Raw genomic sequence first — 19,130 nt, 5'->3', positions numbered from 1 at the left:
CAAAACAAACAAACCTCACAGATTAAAAAAATAGTCTAAATAGCAACAACTGAGCTATTATGGGGACCCCCATACTTGTTTGTTTGTTTTAGCACTCTGTGCACCTTGAGGAATTGAACCCCGGATTTTAGCGTTGCAACTCCTTAAACTTATCGCTGACCCACCGCAAGACTCGCCATATTCGTAACTAATTTTGAACTATTTTATAATATTCCACAGATGTTACCACATCGTTCTAACCCCACCGTATCGAAACAAACGGTATTAATGAAGGAGCCCCCTGTGGCACAACGGTATGTCTGCGGACTTAAAACGCTAGAATCCGGGTTTCGATACTTGTGGTGGGCAGAGCACAGATAGCCAATTGTGTAGCTTTGTGCTTAACTTGAAACAAACAGTGTACTATATATATATATATATATATCACCCATAAATAATCAAATGTATAAGTCTTTATAATTACAGGATTATTTTGGATTTTTTAGATCAGAGAATATTTACGTTACCAATTGTGATAGTATGAACGCCTTTACCCTGCTGGCAAAGCATGCTTTTTATACACTTCCTGTCCCCAATGGCACAGCTGGTATGTCTGCGAACTTACGACCCTAGAAACCGGGTTTCGATATTCGTGGTGGGCAGAGCACAAATAGCCCATTGTGTAGCTTTGTGTTTAAGTTCAACACACACAAACAAACAATATACACTTCTAATTATTTAAAACCCTTAAAGGACTAGATAAAGCATGTAGTGTTAAAGATATTGTTACGTCTCTGGTCGTTTGTTAATTTCCCGTATAATTTCTTTCCGATGAAACTTCAGCGATACAAGTCCTTTCTTAATTAAAACTAGTTTATTATTTCTCGAAACAACTTTATAATACACAGAATTTCCACAGTCACTTTAACTTAAACACACGTTTTAATTCACAACGATTCACGCAATTTACTTACGGTCACTACCGCTCACTTGACTCGATTATCTGTCTCTATATCTCCCCTTCTGCCATCATCTATGCCGTCACTATTTATCTCCGCTTTACTTGCCGGGCTTATATACTAAAATAGATGGCGCCTAGAAAAGACTAGAGTTGCCAGGAAAAGTGATGATCCTTTTAAAACTCACGACGTGTTACCAGAGTCACGTGACTTCCGCTGTCGTAACAATATAATAGGCCTAATACCAACTAACTTACATTACCAGATTACCGCTATCTTTGTTAGAGCAAGTAACCCTAAAGGACCAGATAAATCATGTAGTGTTAAAAATATAATAGGCTTATTACCAACTAACTTACATTACCAGATTTCCGCTATCTTTGTTAGAGCAAGTAACCCTAAAGGACTAGATAAAGCATGTAGTGTTAAAAATATAATAGGCTTATTACCAACTAACTTACATTACCAGATTTCCGCTATCTTTGTTAGAGCAAGTAACCCTAAAGGACTAGATAAAGCATGTAGTGTTAAAAATATAATAGGCTTATTACCAACTAACTTACATTACCAGATTTCCGCTATCTTTGTTAGAGCAACTAAATTTGTATTTGCAGAAATTTTGCGTAAACTATGTTCAACCGAAAGAATTTGATAGAATTCTGTTAACCCTAACGAGCACGCATAGATTACCGTATCGTTGAGTGCAGAACTTGGTTGATCAACGGCTAAGGTCGACATCTGTTATAGTAACAGAACAATTTGTAATTTATTGCCAGTCTTACTGTGATGTTTCTTCACATCTGTATATTAACCAAGTCTCACGTTCTGTTAACTAAAGTGTTCTAAATTGTTGCATCACAAACAACTGATATAAACAGTGCTTCACCTAAAACTTCATGTATTATACCCCAGACAGACAGCTTGATAAACTCTCCTGACCAAGATAGAGTTGAAAGGCTGTTGTACACTTGTTTTTTTATTTGAAATGGGTACTACGTGATTTAGATAATTATCAATTTCGTTACAATGCCAAACTTACTTCAACCAATTCTCATGTCTTATTTCAATGTGGATTTAAGCAGTGCAACCGGCATGGCCAGGTGGTTAGAGCCTCGACTCGCAATCGACGGGTTTGAATATTTGTTACCACATGTATCATCTTCGGAGTTTTGACCGAATTCCTCCTCTGGTATTTCAGCTTCGCTTTTCACAGAATTATAAATGTTTTATGTGGTAGTTTTGAGTTCATACTTCAGATGATAAGTGGCCTGGTGGTTAGGGCGCTCGACTCACAAACTGAGGGTCGCGGGTTCGAATCCCCGTCCCACCAAAAATGCTCGCCATTTCAGCCGTGGGGGCGTTATAATGTAACGGTCAATCTCACTATTCGTTGGTAGAAGAGTAGCCCAAGAGTTGGCGGTAGGTGGTGGTTACTAGCTGTCTTCCCTCTAGTTTTCACTGCTAAATTAGGAACGGCAAGCCCAGATAGCCCTCGTGTAGCTTTGTGCGAAATTCAAAACAAACCAAGCAACCGGCATGCTGTTCATCGAAATACAGGGTTCAAATACAGGACGATTTTTGCGTGGAAACCAAAGGTAGAAGCAGAAATTTCGATAACGGAGTTTAACATTGCTGTTAAGCGCTAACCCTTAAGTTATCAATTTGTTTTTATACCATCCACTACCGCTAGGATCCACATTGAATTGGGTAATTTAATATCTATGGGGTTTTGAGTCCGTTATACTTCACCATATGATAACCTATTTTTACTTAACTTAGGTTACTGTATGGTGAAGTGAAACGGACTCAAAACCGAATAGATATTATATACACTCCACCATTATAACAAGCCTAATGGTATTACTGACCCAAGCTGTGGTGATGAGCCTTGAATAGACGAAACTGTAGTCCATAGCAGAGGGTACGGCCAATCAAATAATAAGAAAATAAACCTTTAACATATATATACAATGAGTAATTTTATGTTTTTGCCTGTTATAAGTACTGATCAAAAACAGTTTAGCGAAATCATTCAGTTCCTATGTAAGATTTATAGGGTATGCCAGCAATAGTTAATGGAACTAAGTGCAATATAAATGGTTTTGTGTACATTTTGGTGTGAGATGAATACGAGAAACCTTGTAATCGGCAAATTCATGAATATATAATAAATTCGTTCCATAGATAGTTCAGAAAATTGTCTTAAAAACTCGATGGAAATGGCTCACTCTGTAATTCTAGAATTGAATAAAATTGCTCTTTACCTACCTGAGAGCATTCCCGCTGATCCAACCTTTAGGTCTCGTGCTTCTCCTCTCCAGTGAGCGTTGAAAGTAAAACAGTTTCCGTAGAGAAAAGTCCAGAATTTTGTGAAGTTTCTTAAATGGATTAAAAAATTGAAATAAAATTATATGTTACTAGCAGACGTACCTGGCGTTGCTCGGGGGGGGGGGTATTTGAGGAATGGCAACAAAAAGGAAATGAGTACAAAAACATATTTATTTCTTAACTTTTATTTTCCTAAAAACATAACATATCACATACATACACAAACACTAATTCTAAACATGAAATAACTACATCAAAGAGCCTCTTTGTAAACAATGTTCATTGTCTTTTCTTCTGGTGCAAAGTAATGTAAATATTTTTCACTGCCTACACGAAAGTATCCAACATAAAGCTGCCCATGAGAGAAGCTAGGAGTGGTCGAATTTACTCCAATCACCTTTAAAGATTGTCCTTGGGCCTTGTTAATGTACATTGCAAAGCTGGGTTGGGTGGAGAATTGAAGTCCCTTGAATTCAAAGACTGTTTCAGTTGGGATGATAGGTAACCGAGGCAGAGAGACATCTTCAGTTTTGAAATTGTCTGTAATAATTGCAGCCTTAATGACATGAAAAAGTAATTCTTTCATAATTAACCTTGTGCCATTGCATAGCCTAGGGGGTCCAGTTTCTCAAAAGCCTGAGAGGTGCCCCAATTTTGAGTTGTGTGGTGAAACACCTGAGAGTTGCAGAGAATTCAACTGGATAGTGAAAAACTGATAGGAATTGTTCTCTCCAGATTATTTCTGCAAGAACCTGGAATTTATCCGTAAAGTGAATCATTTTGTGGAGCAAAAATAGCCCTCTCCTGTAGCCAGGTAATGTCTTGGAAATGTTGTTGCATATTTGGGAACACCCTTTGCTCCAGTTCGTCTCCTGAATTGGAAAGGATGCCTTTAGACATGGTGATAAGTCCATTTGTGTCTTCAGCAAGAATATTTCAATTTCCAATGTCAAGAGGAGCTGCAGCAAAGTTTCCTGCCTCTTGGTCTGCATGGAGATACACTCGCATTTTTGTAGTTAGCTTCAGTTTGAAAACATGTCTCCAAAGAAATGGTGACTTGATGCAAGCATTCAACTCATGAGCTTTGGTTCCTCGAGGTACAACAGGTAAAGTCTGTCGGAAGTCACCAGCCATGAGAAAAGTTACACCACCCACAATCCTGGCATTGCCTCAAAGGTTCTGCAAAGTTGTGTTGACAGCCTCAAATGCTTCCTTGTGGGTCATGGTGCATTCATCCCACACTATTAATGCAAGGATCAGTCCCCTTTGAAATGTTGCAAACAGGGGACTCTTGTCGGGATAGATCTAATGGAAGTTTGAATGTGGAATGGGCAGTTCTTCCTCCAGTAAGCAGAGTGGCTGTAATCCCTTATGATGCCACAACTGGAGCATTTTTTTCCCTCTGACGAACCTTAGCCAGGAGCAGGTTGAGAACAAATGTCTTCCCAATGCCGCCAGGTGCATAAAGGAAAAGCACGCCCTCATTTTTTAGACTCAGTGTTTTCCAAGAATTTCGTGTAGGCTTCTCTCTGTTAATCCATCAGCTTTGGCACATTTTCTTCAATAAAGACAGGAAGTTCCAAAACATCATAGGAATTTCACATAGGATCTCTTGGGCAAAGGCATGCGGTTTGTCCCTGGATGGTTTTTGATAGTCCCATAGACTCGAGGTCTTTCCCACTAATGGAGAGAAGTGTGTCTTCAATGAAGAGAGCCTAGTTAAAGATGATATCAGAAAAGTTCACCTCGAGTTTGGGATTTTCTCTCTCTGAGCTCTGTGGAGGATGTCCTCACTCATGCCCTCCTTGTATTTCTGCCAGAGGCCCATGGGGTTGTATGTGCTGCAAACTTGAAGAGTGGTGTAGAAGAGCAATCTTAGTTGATAAGAGAATTGTCATGGCTTCATCAAGGTGTTGATCATCTTCAAGGATGCCACAAAGATGGCAAGCTTCCCTGTCTGCTTGACAGACAACTCCTTCCACTGTTCTGAGGTCTTGGAATGATTATGGTCCTTTGACAACATGGAGAAGCATTCGCAGAAAGTAGCACTCCTGGTTGTTGGGATGAACAATGTAGACTCTACCTAAGGCATCAAATTCACCATCACTAGCATGTCGTTTTCATTTGTTTTGTGCAGTCCAGGTGTAGTAGGAGGGAACTTCATGACAGAGCAGCTTGGAAACAAATGGGTCACTTTGGCACAACTCAAAAATTTCATAAGTGTTTTATCTTTGGGAGCCAAGGCATGTTCTTGAGCATTTCACTCAGTGAAGTAGATGTGTTGTTCATTTTCGAGATGAATTGCCAAATGGACCACTGTGGGGGAGCGCTCATGGATGGGGAAGCCAAGAATTCTCCAAATGGCCTCATTGCTGCTGATGTATCTTCCCATGAAAAAAGCTGAACTTTATCACACTTCCCCTCTTTTTGCAAGGCAAAAGCAAACATTTTGATCCCTTGTTGATATATTTGCAAATATATTTGATAGATTTCACAGACTTACAGAATTCCACATTGATGTGGGCCTCAAAGAACTTGCACAGAATAGGGCAGTAGGGAACGATCCATCAGTTGTCAACCTTCATTTCAGAGTTAGTACCAGGTCTGAGCATTGTTTCAAAACCACCAGCTTCAAGTTTTTTGTGATAATATAGAGGATTGCCAATATGTCCTGTCTGAGTTTTTTGCAAGAAGTTTCTGGGATACTTCTTGGTGCACTTGTGGTCTTGCATACAGGGTGAATTTGGACTGAGCTCCCCACATGGGCCATGGACCATTTGCTTGCAGACTGCATCAAATAGGCCAGGGTCTTTCTCAGGGTCAGTTGGCTCAGCACTGATAAATGTGTCAGTCTCACTTGCATGAACCATACCAAGATGTGGGCATGAGGAAGGCCACGTTTTTGCCACTAATTGGTGCACAATTTGCATCTTGTCTTCTTAAAGACACCATCATCCTTTGTAGTGATCAGCCTCATCAGTTCATCAATATTGAGTTTAAACATTCTGGCAATGATGTCATGTCTCTCTGTTGGCTTTAGGTTTTGATAAAGCTCAACTTGAACCTCCTTCCATTTTGGATTGCCATATTGCCTGACATAGGTTATCGCATCTTGAGTCCTCTCATGCATGTATCTTGATCCACCTGTGAAGGATGAAGGCAAAATAGCCAATCTTCTAACATTCTGATCGTTTGCACCTCCATCGGCATCGACAGCATCCCTGAGATTAACATATCGTTATATATGCAGGCGTTTTTGATTGAGTTAAATGTCACGAAAGTGCTCACTCTCAGTTTTGAAGTACTCATCCACAACATACTGGTTAAAAAGGTTGGCACACCTTAAGATGTGGTTTCCTCCTTTTCTGTCCATAATCATGAAGGAACAGAAGTCCTTGGAACAGACAGTTTTGTTAGGATGAGCTTGGCCTATTGCTTTGATAATCTTAGGAATCTGGAAGTGGTACCCATCTTGACTTTGCCACAAGAATTATGGGATATTGTAGGGCATCATAGACTCTATTTGTCTCAGGAATTCGTTTGATGATGTTGTCTTGGTATCGAAGAACAATGTTTCTCTTACCATGCTCTTCACCCACCATAAGAACAGCGACTTCATCACAGAAATCTATTCGAAATCTTTCTAAGTGATTAATCAAAGTTATATTACTTCTAGCCTAATTGTGTTTTAGGACAGAATATCATATTATAACCACACTCTATTAGCTATCACTTAAACTAAATTCGCTTTAGAAAAACAAATAATACACATCAGTAATGAACATTTCTAACTAAATCCTTCTTAATACTCCAATGATTTATTTATTAAAGATACCTGCCACTTTTTTTGCTTGAGTAACCAGTTTGAAAGTTTTGTAAAAAAATACTATATCTCTTAAACCTTTATAAAGTTCAATGCACTATGTATTCCGCCAAAGAAACTATAAGGCTAAACAAATGCACAAGAGTATTTCTAGTGTATTCCAATAAAGATTTGGCTTAGTGAGAACTTAATAAAAATCCTGGTGCTTCACCAGTCTACTGCTGATGAAACGAAGATGTACATGAATATGCGATATTGAGTCATTATTAACGAATAAAAACTTTAGAAATATGAAAAAAAAAAAATTTTTGAACACATTTCTTAATCTAAAATGATTAAAAGTGCAAAGTTTAAAATGAAAGTGCACAAAGTTTTCTACGTCATAAAATGAAATCACTGCAAGGCGACCCCACTACTACTGCGATGGCGAAATTAAATATTTTCTCGTTGCATCTGTTGCTTTTATGAGAGAATTAATTTTAGTTGTTGTTTTTTTTTGCTATGTTTCAAAATTTCGAAAATGTGTTTATTTTTTTCAAATAAATTAATTTGTGCAAACGAAATTCAAACAATTATCATGAAAATATCGAACAAGTGTTTCGATACAAGATTTGGTTTTACATTAACAATATATGTTTATGGACTGGGAAAACATTATATATTCACCCTAGACAAGATTCTCCCATGTAGCTGCAATCCTTTATCAAATCGTCTTTTTGAAAGCCCACTTCATCTCGAACAGATTCATTTAGTGACAGGTAGGCAATAGCCACATTGATGTCTCTCTGTTCTTCTCTTGTCTTAGGATCTTTCGAAGACATTGCAAATATGGATCGAGGCTAAGAAGAAAAAAAAAAGAAAGGTAACCAAACAAACGCCTATCAAGACACCTTTTGGCAATACGTCCAGAAGAGGTAAACTTGGTTTCTTAAGGCTGCTAATACACAACATGTATGTATAAAAATTGTAACATATTTGTTGTGGCTTTTGGAAAAATCCCAATAAGAAGACAATAACATCCTCTATTCTCTCTTTCACACACACACGCACACTATTCAGCGAGAATCTATGTTAAAGGAAGACCAAATTCGTTCAAAGTATAATATTTGGAGCTAGTGTGTATTTTACAAATATTCGTTTTCTTAGTGCTTGTGTGTGTGTGTGTGTATGTGACTATTCGAATACAAGTGAATATCATGGTAATTATTTATCGTTTAATTCAAGTACCAATGACAAGTATTATTAAACCATATGAATTTCCACCAGGATCGTCGAGAGCCAGCACGGGCCCCCTTTTTCTCTTTCTTTTTTAACATTTTCAAGAATATATTAAAAAGAAGATCCTAAATTAGGACAGCAACGAGCTCATAAACCAGACAAAATCATAGCAGCAGCCGTTTTTACCTCACAGTATAAGCGTAAAAACGTTAATAAAGTAACAACAAATATCTATTAAATCTATAAAGTAACAAATACATATTAATTATTATTTCAGTCATTCTTAATGTATCAAGCATCTATATGCAAAGAAAAGCCAAAAACTATGGTTTTTATCATTAAATGAAGATAGAGCCTAAGGATGCTTTGCAGGCTTTACGGCATATCCAGGTTTCAATCGCCCAGGCCCCTGAGCAGTTGCACCCCTCCTGTTAATTTAATTGAAATAAATTAATAGTAAAGGTGTTTAATTAAACTTTGAACCTAACATTGTGACTTGCACAAAAAAAAATGATTAAAGGGGTACCCACAGTTAAAGGGCAAAAATTTATTTTAATTTACATATATTTTAAAAGAGAGTCAGTGTTAAAAACTTGCATATTTAATTAAATATTTTTCAACCAATCATGATGTGTCCCATGATGCTGAAATTTTAGGGTTTTTACTTCTATTATTAGTTGAAAATGATTTAATGCCAACCATCCCCTAATTTAGCAGTGTAAGACTAGAGGGAAGGCTGCTAGTCATCACCACCCACCGCTAACTCTTGGGCTACTCTTTTACCAACGAATAGTGGGATTGACCGTCACATTATAATGCCCCTACGGCTAAAAGGGTGAGCATGTTTGGTGGGATGGGGGCGCGAACCCGCGACCCGCTGATTGCGAGTCGAGCGTCTTACTCACCTGGCCATGCCGGGCACCTCTTTAAGTATATTTTATTAATATTTATAAACTAACTCAACAAGTGTAATCAAGTCTCACTGAGTGTTGAATGACAACCAAACTGTTAAAAGTAATTTTAATCTATTTTGTCATATTACAGATGAACCATCTAAACACTTTGTTGTATCTTAGTGTTCAATAGACATACACAAATAGTAATAAAGTGATAAGTTATAATTGAAACAAACAGCTTACCTGAACAGTCTAGAACCTCTGTGTGTGTTTTCTGTCGACAGCAACCTTTGCAGAGCATATAATCGCACTTAGTACCCTAAGTTTAATCAAAATTTTTAACACTTTAGTATATTTGCAAAATAATAAAAACAGAATGTATGTAATAGGTTCACAAACTTAAAACACATCAAATTTCTTTAATCCCTGACAAAGCCCATACTCAACAAACAAAGAGAACTATATAAGGTACTAATTATAAGAGTACAGTTTTTACAGTTAAATTAAATGAATAATAGAAACAAAAATCTAATGTTACTTCAAGTGTATTTTCGGACACACATTCAGCTCTAAAACTGCCACAATCTGACATATTCCTGAAGTAGTTAATAAAATGTCTCATCCATACAAATGTCCTAAGAGCTACAATAATGATCCTCATGGAACAAGATTTGAAATGTGTTAGTTTAGTATCTTGTTTGTTTTTTGTTTTTTTTTGTTAGGTTTTATTGACGCTTAAAGAAAAAAAAAGAACAGATATAATATTAATTACTCAAAGTAATTTCTTTCATGGAAATTAACATGATATATTGGTAACTACTGACTGAAAGGTTTCATGTGACAGGGAAATTCAGTAACATTAATTTATGAATATAGCCTTTATCTTCAATTTTTACAAATATCCTAGTTACTGTAATCAGTTCAAAGATAGTAGGTATTAATTAGGGAGAGGATTTAAAAAATGCTTCAGATTTTGGTAGTTCACATTATACAAGAGCTTCAATAAGTTTAGATCACACAAGAATGTGAGGAAAAAAACAAAAAAAACTTACTTTACTGTTACAAAAAAATTGTTTTTTTTTAAGTTTGCACAAAACTACATGAGGACTATCTGCACTAGTCTTCCATAATTTGGAAATGGCAGACTAGATGCAGTGCAGTTAATTAACACCACCCACTACCAGCTCTTGTCAGACCAAATATACTGTTTGAAATGGTTCATTTACAATAAAGTAAACATCCTACTAGTTGCTATTCTGGTGCAACGAAATTTTGTTTACAAGACTACTATACATACTTCAGGTACATATTTGTAGCCTATATAATGGAAAAGAAGCAAAAGATTGTGACACTTGATCATCGGCAAACAAATTGTAACCACCTAGGACAGTCCATTCCAAAATATATGATTTTTTTTATACTGTTAAGATAAACATTCAACGTACTTTAGGATTAGGACACTTTAAGCACATAAAGAATGCTTCTTTTTGTTGGCCAAACTTCTTTTTTGGATTCCTTTTCAATTTTTTTAGTTTCTTCTTGGATAAAGATTTATCTTGGTTTTCTTCATAAGGACGCTTCTGTGCAGCAAACCCACCATTTACAACAGCATCTTCATTAAGCTGCCGTTGCTGTTGATCACGAATTATCTGCTGTTTCCGAAGAGTTTCTTCAGGGCTTAAAATAAATACACATTTTAAATAAAAGTGCATCTTATTTTTCACTCATAAGCCAAAATAACCAAAACTGTAAATTTTATTCTTTAGTTTACAAATTATGAACAAAAAGCTAATCCTTTCTACATACAAGTAAAATTTGCATAATATTTTCATTAAAATACAATCTAAGTATTGGTTCACCTTAAAAATATAACACCATCACATCCAGTCCAATAACTTCCAATATCATACTCATAATATTTTGTTAATCCATATTATAAGTGTATTTCACTAAATACAGAGCACAATATCTCGATTTAGACATCAACATCATTAATTTAAATTCTAAGTTTTCAAAAAAATAGACACAAATTTACAGTTATAAACTTTCCATTTCAAAATATGATATTCCAAACAACTTATGTTGCAATGTTTACTATTCACAGCTTATTGGATACAGTAGAATTTGTCCAGGATTACAAGACTTTGTAGATAAGAATCTGTAAGTTCATTCTCATGTTTCTCATTGAATTTTTAAGAACAAAATTCATTCATTTTTGTAGGAAATTTAATAATATTTTTCCTACTGATTATGGGTTTAGAAGTTTTACAGAATATCATGACTTTTTAGAAACTTTCAAGTCTACACTAATTCCTTTGAATTTGTTTAGGGTAATATTGAACAACCTTATAACATTGACCATCATTGATTATTATCTCCCATTAGTTTAAGCTCTTATTAAACATAGTTAATACTAGCTCATAAACAGTCCAGTTTATAGTATGACTATTTTATTAGTTTAATTACCTTGGTTTTTGCTAATTACTTGCTTTGCCGAATCAATGAGTGTTGTAACTTTCTAAATTTTGTATTATTATTATTGAACTTACTAGAGATTGACTGCATTTCCTTTTTGGCTTTTACAGCAGATTAAAATTAATTAATTTCTTCTGTTGTCTGCTCCATGTGTTTTGCTGAGTGACAAAAGTTAGTTAAGAGTGGATTGGAAAAAGTTTTGTTAGCCACACCTCACAGTATGTTTAATATTTTTTTTTGTATTATATTTAATGTTCTTACACTTTTATTACAGAACCAATATTCTAGCTATTTTGTCAGATATAAAAGACTGTTTACTGTAAGTAGAATTATTAATTGATTTATTTTGTGTAGCAATCCATTGATGTCGAGGCTATAGAGATTTCTAGAAGGCCTAAGTGATAGACATACAAGTAATGGCGACCAGACGTAAAGTCACATGACAGAGAAGATTTGTCATAGAAAAGTTAAAGGTAAAGTTAACCATCATGTGAGTGAAAGGCCTAATGGTTGATATACGAGAATGAGATTAACAATTTTGAAATAGATCGAGAGAATTAGTTTTTTCTTCAAAGGGTGTTCTAAAGTAGTTGAACAAGCCTCACTGGACTTTAACAAAAGGCAGACGATTATTGGAAGTACAGGATCCAACTGAGGTAGCCCAACAACAATGTAATTGAACTATATATGTATGCTATTGTGATAGAAATAGAGAAGAAAATAGATAGCTTTGTCAACTGAGTTCTAAAGCAATTGAATTGGTCTAAGTGGACTTTTGACAAGAAGACAACTGTATAGTGTTTAAGATGGAACTACGATCTCCATAGTGTAAAGAATTTTGTACGTACGTTTGACTTGTTTCGACTATATATGTATATATTATTTTAAAAACAAGTGGAGTGTGTGCTGTTCATTTATTGTTGAATTTATCGTCAACAAGTCACAGATACCTGCTGTAGAAGAGTTCTTAACCCAACACACCCATATACTTATATTACTATATACTACTCAAAAAGTAAGCAAGTTCCTGACATATTTATTGGACAATTCAAGCATTCTTTTAATTTCTTATTTTTTATTTTGTATCTTCATAAGCATTACTCTTTAACTATACTCTTGATAAGTTTCTACCACTTGATGACACATATAAACAGTAACACAGTAATGTTCCAGATACCAATCTCCTCTTAAGTTACAGTGAAATTGTTATTTAATGGGTTTTCATTGGACACAAGTCATGGTTAGGAAGAATTGAAGAAAATTCAGGCAGTTAGACTGAATTACATTTTTCAATGAAAATTAATGCTATAAAAGTACTTGGAATAAACAGCTAATGTTTGTGTGTGTGTTCCCTATGTAAGATATGCTGTATTATTTCATTACTGTTACTTTCATTAACAGTACTGGTAAAACTGTTTAATATAACTAATTTTATTTCTTTTTTAACTTAACTGTTTATTATAAAGATTAATTTACATTGCTTAATATAGGTACTTAGGATTCATCTTAATCTCCTAATCTGGCCATACTTCGTGAGATATTATTAGGATTATGGCCAAACATACTGTTAACAGCAGGGGTAACCAACTGATGAGAGAATACATTTAAATCTTTCTAAGTAGGAACATAAGAAAAGTACATTCAATTAGCTATAATTGTTAATAGGTTGATTTTTTATCTTTGCTCAATCAGTACAAACTGATAGCAAATAATTTGAACAAGGTCACTAATCAACTGTAACAACATCCTTTCAGATTCTAACAAGTCTTGGAAATCACTTATCATAAAAACTAATTGGGTACCTTAACTTACCTCTCACCTACAAAATGAATGTGCAACCTGCATGTCAAACATATATTGTTACTGAAAATGTACAACAAACTTCACCAAATTATCTTTCAGACCACAGCCACAAGTACAGTCTACAGTGACTTCTATGGAAGTACACAGTGTGAAACATCCTACATTATCTTTCAGACCACAGCCACAAGTACAGTCAACAGTGACTTCTATGGAAGTGCATAGTGTGAAACATCCTACATTATCTTGCAGACCACAGCCACAAGTACAGTCTACAGTGACTTCTATGGAAGTACACAGTGTGAAACATCCTACATTATCATTGCTAATTCACAACAAACTAATTCTTTAGAGGTCAAGTGACCCACAATTTAGAATAAGTCTTTTGCAGTAAACTAGACAAGTTTAAACAGCATGGACACATTTTTCTTGTGAAATTAGACTTACACTCATTCGTACAGAAGTAAGCAAGTGCAGAATAATTGACAAAACTTCTATCAAGGTACACAACCAACAACACTGACTTCTCTCATCAGTAGAAAGTTATGATTACAATTGACATTAAATGTTCAGGAAATTCCAAAGTTTACTAATAATAATATATAATAAAAGTTATGTGACAGTAGACAAAAGTAGAAACTTATCCTAATTTCCTTGGTAGTAGGTAAATGCACCAAACAAATAAACTTCTCAGATAAAAGACAAAAGTAGAAAAATATTTATTAACATATTTGATAAATAGATAAATGCTACATGACCTACATAAACTTCTCTGTATACAAACTTATGCAATAACTTTCAAAGAAGTTGACATGTACAACCCAACTTGTAGTAGAATGATGTATAACAACCTATATTAAATTTCCATGTTGGTAAACAGGCTGAAAAAAGTGATGGCAAACTTTGCACAAAGTTCGAAATGTTGTCCAAAACTAGACAGAAAGCAAGAGCACTCCAATACCTCAACACTGTCTAAAACTTTCTTTACACAAAACAAAGACACCATTTTTCAGATAGCTGACTGATGTACAATAATCTACAATTATTTGAAAATAACATCCTAACTTTTCTGCAAGGACTCTCAACCTAGAAAGGTATGCATGTGTAATAACACCCTACACTTACATCTGTGGCTGAAAGGCATATTAACCACTTTTGTTTGCAAGTAATCACACTCACCAAATGTACGCGTACATCATTAAAAAAGAAGGTTAGTTTCTTCTCTCATACACGGCACAACTCACAAAAGGTTTCAGTATACTTACACAAACCTTCATCTTTGTCTTAATTTAACCCTTCCAATACAGGTTGGGTGGAATCCACTCAGCTCACAACCATGAGAGTAATTATGCTATGATATTTGATAATGTACACATATCTTAATAAAATTTTGCAGGTTATTCTTTCAGTTGAATAACCAAAAAAATCATAAATTACTATATCAATACCACAGAATTCTACTAAAATTTATCAAGTTTAGTAACTAAGCTGTATTTTAGTCTAAAAAAAATGATATTTTGAGCAGACTATAGATACAACCTACCTCTTTGAAACCTTGGTTTGAAAGAATAAGATGGCATCCTTACACTTGAAAATGGCTGAGAAAGCCACTAGGGGGACATTTCGAGCTTTTGATTGGTTATTCAGGTCATATATTGAAGTAAGTGAATATAAGGGACCGTTTCCAAAAATGAAAAGAGGCAAGTGGGGCCACTATGTTTGATTCAGTATATGAGTGATATCTCAGTAAATAAAAAAGATATGAGGTTCATATTTTATATTCTAGCTTATCAATATCAGTAATTTGAGTTCCTAATTCTTATGAAACTGTAGACTTTGTATTTTGACATCACAAACTTCTAATCTGAAACAGTGCTGCATTCAACATACCACATGACACACAAATATAGATGTTTAACTGTTTTTTTAATATTTACTTTTAAGAAATTTAATAATGTTTAATACTAAAATTCGAATTATAATCTAGAGTTTGATACCAAACTTACTGACATAAACTTATGAAATAGTAGTTCAAACAATTTTGAATGTGAGTCAACAAATGCAATGACATGGCCTTTGAACCCTGTCTGGAAAGGGTTAATTACACATATACTTATGATAAAAATTTTAAATCAGAGCTTATCAAACCAAGATGGTTATAGCACAAAGTCTTAAATAAAATGCTATTATTATGAAACACATTATCTTATAGTGTATAATTCTTTCATTTTGAGTGAAAAGGCTTCATTAGCAGCAGAAAACAACAAACAGTGTCTAAAGAAATTATTAGTTACATTGATCATTTACAAAACATCACATTTTATTGTGTATAAAACTCTTGTACTGAGTGAAGGGTCTTCACTAGCAGAACTATAAGAAACATACCTATAAGGTGACATGCCACAATCTCATACTTTTATTAGTGATCACACATTCTGAGCATTATCTGTACATTTTTCATGTGTCATAACCAATCACAAAGTAGGTTCAACAAAAACGGTTTAAAAGAAAGTATTTTCTGTGTACAACCAACAGAATAACTAGCACAAATTATATGTCTGGGTATTGTAGACACTTACCATTGTGTTTTATACATATGTGATATGTATGTACACGGAAAACCTGAGTAAATCCTTGGTTTGTTGCCACATCTATATTATAACTGTACTTTAACAAAGTCAATTAATCATATTTTAAAGTTCTGTGCACCTGCCTTTATTATATCACTGTCACTAATGATGTAGAAGTTTTTCTAATACATTACTTTTTTGCAACAAATTCAAGAGATCTACATAATGTAAAATCATAAAAAGGTAAATCATACAATTTATTTTTAAAATCATGCAGAATACACTTGCTTTATTTCTCTTCTTTTATTTATACTTTTATATGATTGCTGCTGCATTTTAGCATTTAAACAATATTCTTATCTCATCAGCTAAAAAAGTGGTTAAGGTGGCTTTTTCATCCGAATGCTTGCAGCATCCGCTCAGACTTAAAGTTAAATGACAGAATTTGTATATTTATTAAGACCAAGTTATTTAGAAATGTTAATTAGTCTATTTATTTAAAATACGTCTTTTAATCTATCACTTGTAAAATAATCTAGCTTATGTTACTTGATAATGAGTGTTCTTTATAATACGGATAGATGTTTTAGCTACTAATAACTACAAGGAAGTGAATTAAGTTTTGAGAGTTACAAAACACAGTTGGTAAATACCTTGGTCTAACATATGGTTGGCATATCCATGGTGGGAAAGGAAGTGTAGAATGGACATCATCTTTCATATCCTGAAAAAATAGAATTAACATAAAGTAAAAACCTGAAATAGTGGTTTTATCACTTATGTAACAAATAATTCTTTTGCTATTTCTACAAAATATTAGAGGATATATGTTAGAAAAGTGCTGAACCTTTTAACTTTGACATTGCTTTGATCCCTAGTGTGGTTACTCATTGAACTAAATTAATTGTTAATTTACTATAGATTAGAGTAAATCAGTAGTAGTCCAATCTATTATTAACTGGTGAACTATTTATGAATAATAAAGTTTTGAAATTATTGTAACAAGAAAAATGTGTCTAATAATAATGGTCGAACCAATTAATAATTGTAAAGTGTCAGCTTAATCTGACCAATACATACAATAAGAACCAGTATATGCTACCAGTAGTCATTAAGAAATGAGCAAAAAAACATCTTTAAAATAAGCTGTAAAAGAAAAAAAAAAAACATTTCACCAAAAGAAAAATTTATTGATATACTTTTATTATGTTACTTATCAAAAAGAAAATATTTTCTAGTTTCTTTATAATATCAGCAATAACAGAGAACAATAAAATATAAAATACAGATCAACGTATGTTAATACAAGACACTGATCTTAGAGGTTTCTAATCCCCATGAATGACAGCCTAACCTAATAACAATCAATCATAACCTGTAGGAACCAGTAACTATGAAGTTCATAGAAGCACACAGAGATATAGTGAACAGCGAGTGCAAATAATTTGTAATACCCATACTACAAACAAAAAAAAAGTGTAGAAAACATTAGATGGTAATAATGGAAAAAAAAAACGAATGTAATTACATGAAGCATTTCTTATATGTTTCTGAATAGCTTACCGGAGATGGAATAAATGCTTCATGTAATTACATTCATGTTTTTCTTTATTATTAAAGTATGTTTTCTAAAAAATGAGTTAATTACTAATGTTAGATGAATTTTCCTTACATTTTATACTTTCCAACCAATACCTAAAGTTTCCATACTTAGAAAGCAATAAGCTTTTAATTTTGCAAAGTGCATGATATGTTTAAAACAAAATTATGTTAGTAAGTTGCTTGTTTTAAAATAACTTTGGTATACAAAAGTCACAAGTTTTTATATCCAAAAAAAAAAAAGTTCATGTTTATGTGATTTGCACTTTGTAAGGCTAATGGACAGTCTACAGAGTTCCACTTGATATATAAAAACATGTAACAATTTACGTTCAATTCATAGAAAACTCCCCAAACTTTTCTCAAAGGCACTGCTATTTAATAATGTCCATAAATAGGCTATTAGATAGCTACTTTTGTTAAAACTGAAACACTAGATATTTTGCTGATGAGAAACAGTTTATCGCATGAGGACAGGCTAAGAAATTCAAAGAAACATAACAGTACCATTTCACTACACTAGTTGTGAATCCTTGTGTTTTACCATCAACCCACAAAATGTATTTTTGTTTATTATTAAGTACATTTTCATTCCTGTGTACATCTTACTCAAGAAAGCCTTCAAATGTAATTATAATACAGATGCTTTAGATATATCTGATGAACATTAACCCTTTCGAGTCAGGTCACAGGTGAAAGGCCATGTCATCTCGTTTATTGATTTGCATTCAAAATTTTATTGAACTACTATTTCATGAATTTATGTCAATAACTTTGGTATCAAACTATAGATTATAATTCAAGTTTCAGAACTATACATTACTCAATTTGTTAATTTAAAAGTAAATATTAAAAGAAACAGATAAACATCAATTTTTGTGTGTCACATGGTATGTTTAATGTAATACTGCTTCAAATTAGATGTTTGTAAATTCAAAATACTAAGTCTATAGTTTCATACGAATTAGAAACTCAAATTACAGATAATGACAAGCTAGAATATAAAATAAGAAGGTAATAAATCAAACAAATAATGCTTGGAGACAGCTTGAATGGGTAATGAAGAAAACTTTAATATAATTTTTAACAAAACAGCAAATGTACAACGTTTCGACAAGGCTTTGTCATTATCAGGTTGAAACATTGTACATTTCTTGTTATGTTAAACCTATATTAAAGTTTTCTTCATTACCCATTCAAGCCATCTCCAAGTATTATCAGTCTCAAAGTGGGTTCCTTGTTCTCAAATAATAAATCAAACATAGTGGCACCCCACTCACCTCCTTCCATTTTTGGAAATTCTCCCTTATATACACAACATGAATAACCAATCAGAAGCTCAGAATGTCCCCCTAGTAGTTTTTTCAGCCTTTCTAATGTACCTAGCACCATTTTTTTCTTTTAAACCAATATTTCAGTGAGGTAGGTTGTCTTTAGTCTGCTCGAAATTTCATATTTTTTTAGACCCAAATACAGCTTAGTT

At 33.9% G+C, this 19,130-nt stretch overlaps 1 protein-coding gene across 1 annotated transcript in view; it reads right to left on the bottom strand.

The window, feature by feature from the left end:
• Positions 1–19,130, bottom strand: part of LOC106476596 (tRNA-dihydrouridine(16/17) synthase [NAD(P)(+)]-like) — a 49,330-nt gene that overhangs the window by 2,637 nt on the left and 27,563 nt on the right. Inside the window, exons 8-10 of the mRNA XM_013937244.2 lie at positions 16,702–16,772; positions 10,649–10,880; positions 9,447–9,522 (exon numbers count right to left, since the gene is read on the bottom strand). Coding sequence (XP_013792698.1) covers positions 9,447–9,522; positions 10,649–10,880; positions 16,702–16,772 — 379 coding nt within the window. The remainder of the gene's footprint in view (positions 1–9,446; positions 9,523–10,648; positions 10,881–16,701; positions 16,773–19,130) is intronic.

Source organism: Limulus polyphemus, unplaced genomic scaffold (assembly GCF_000517525.1).
Source record: "Limulus polyphemus unplaced genomic scaffold, Limulus_polyphemus-2.1.2 Scaffold157, whole genome shotgun sequence".
NCBI lineage: Eukaryota > Metazoa > Arthropoda > Merostomata > Xiphosura > Limulidae > Limulus > Limulus polyphemus.
Note: the sequence above shows the minus strand (reverse complement) of the source record. Positions and strands in the feature narration are given on the sequence as shown.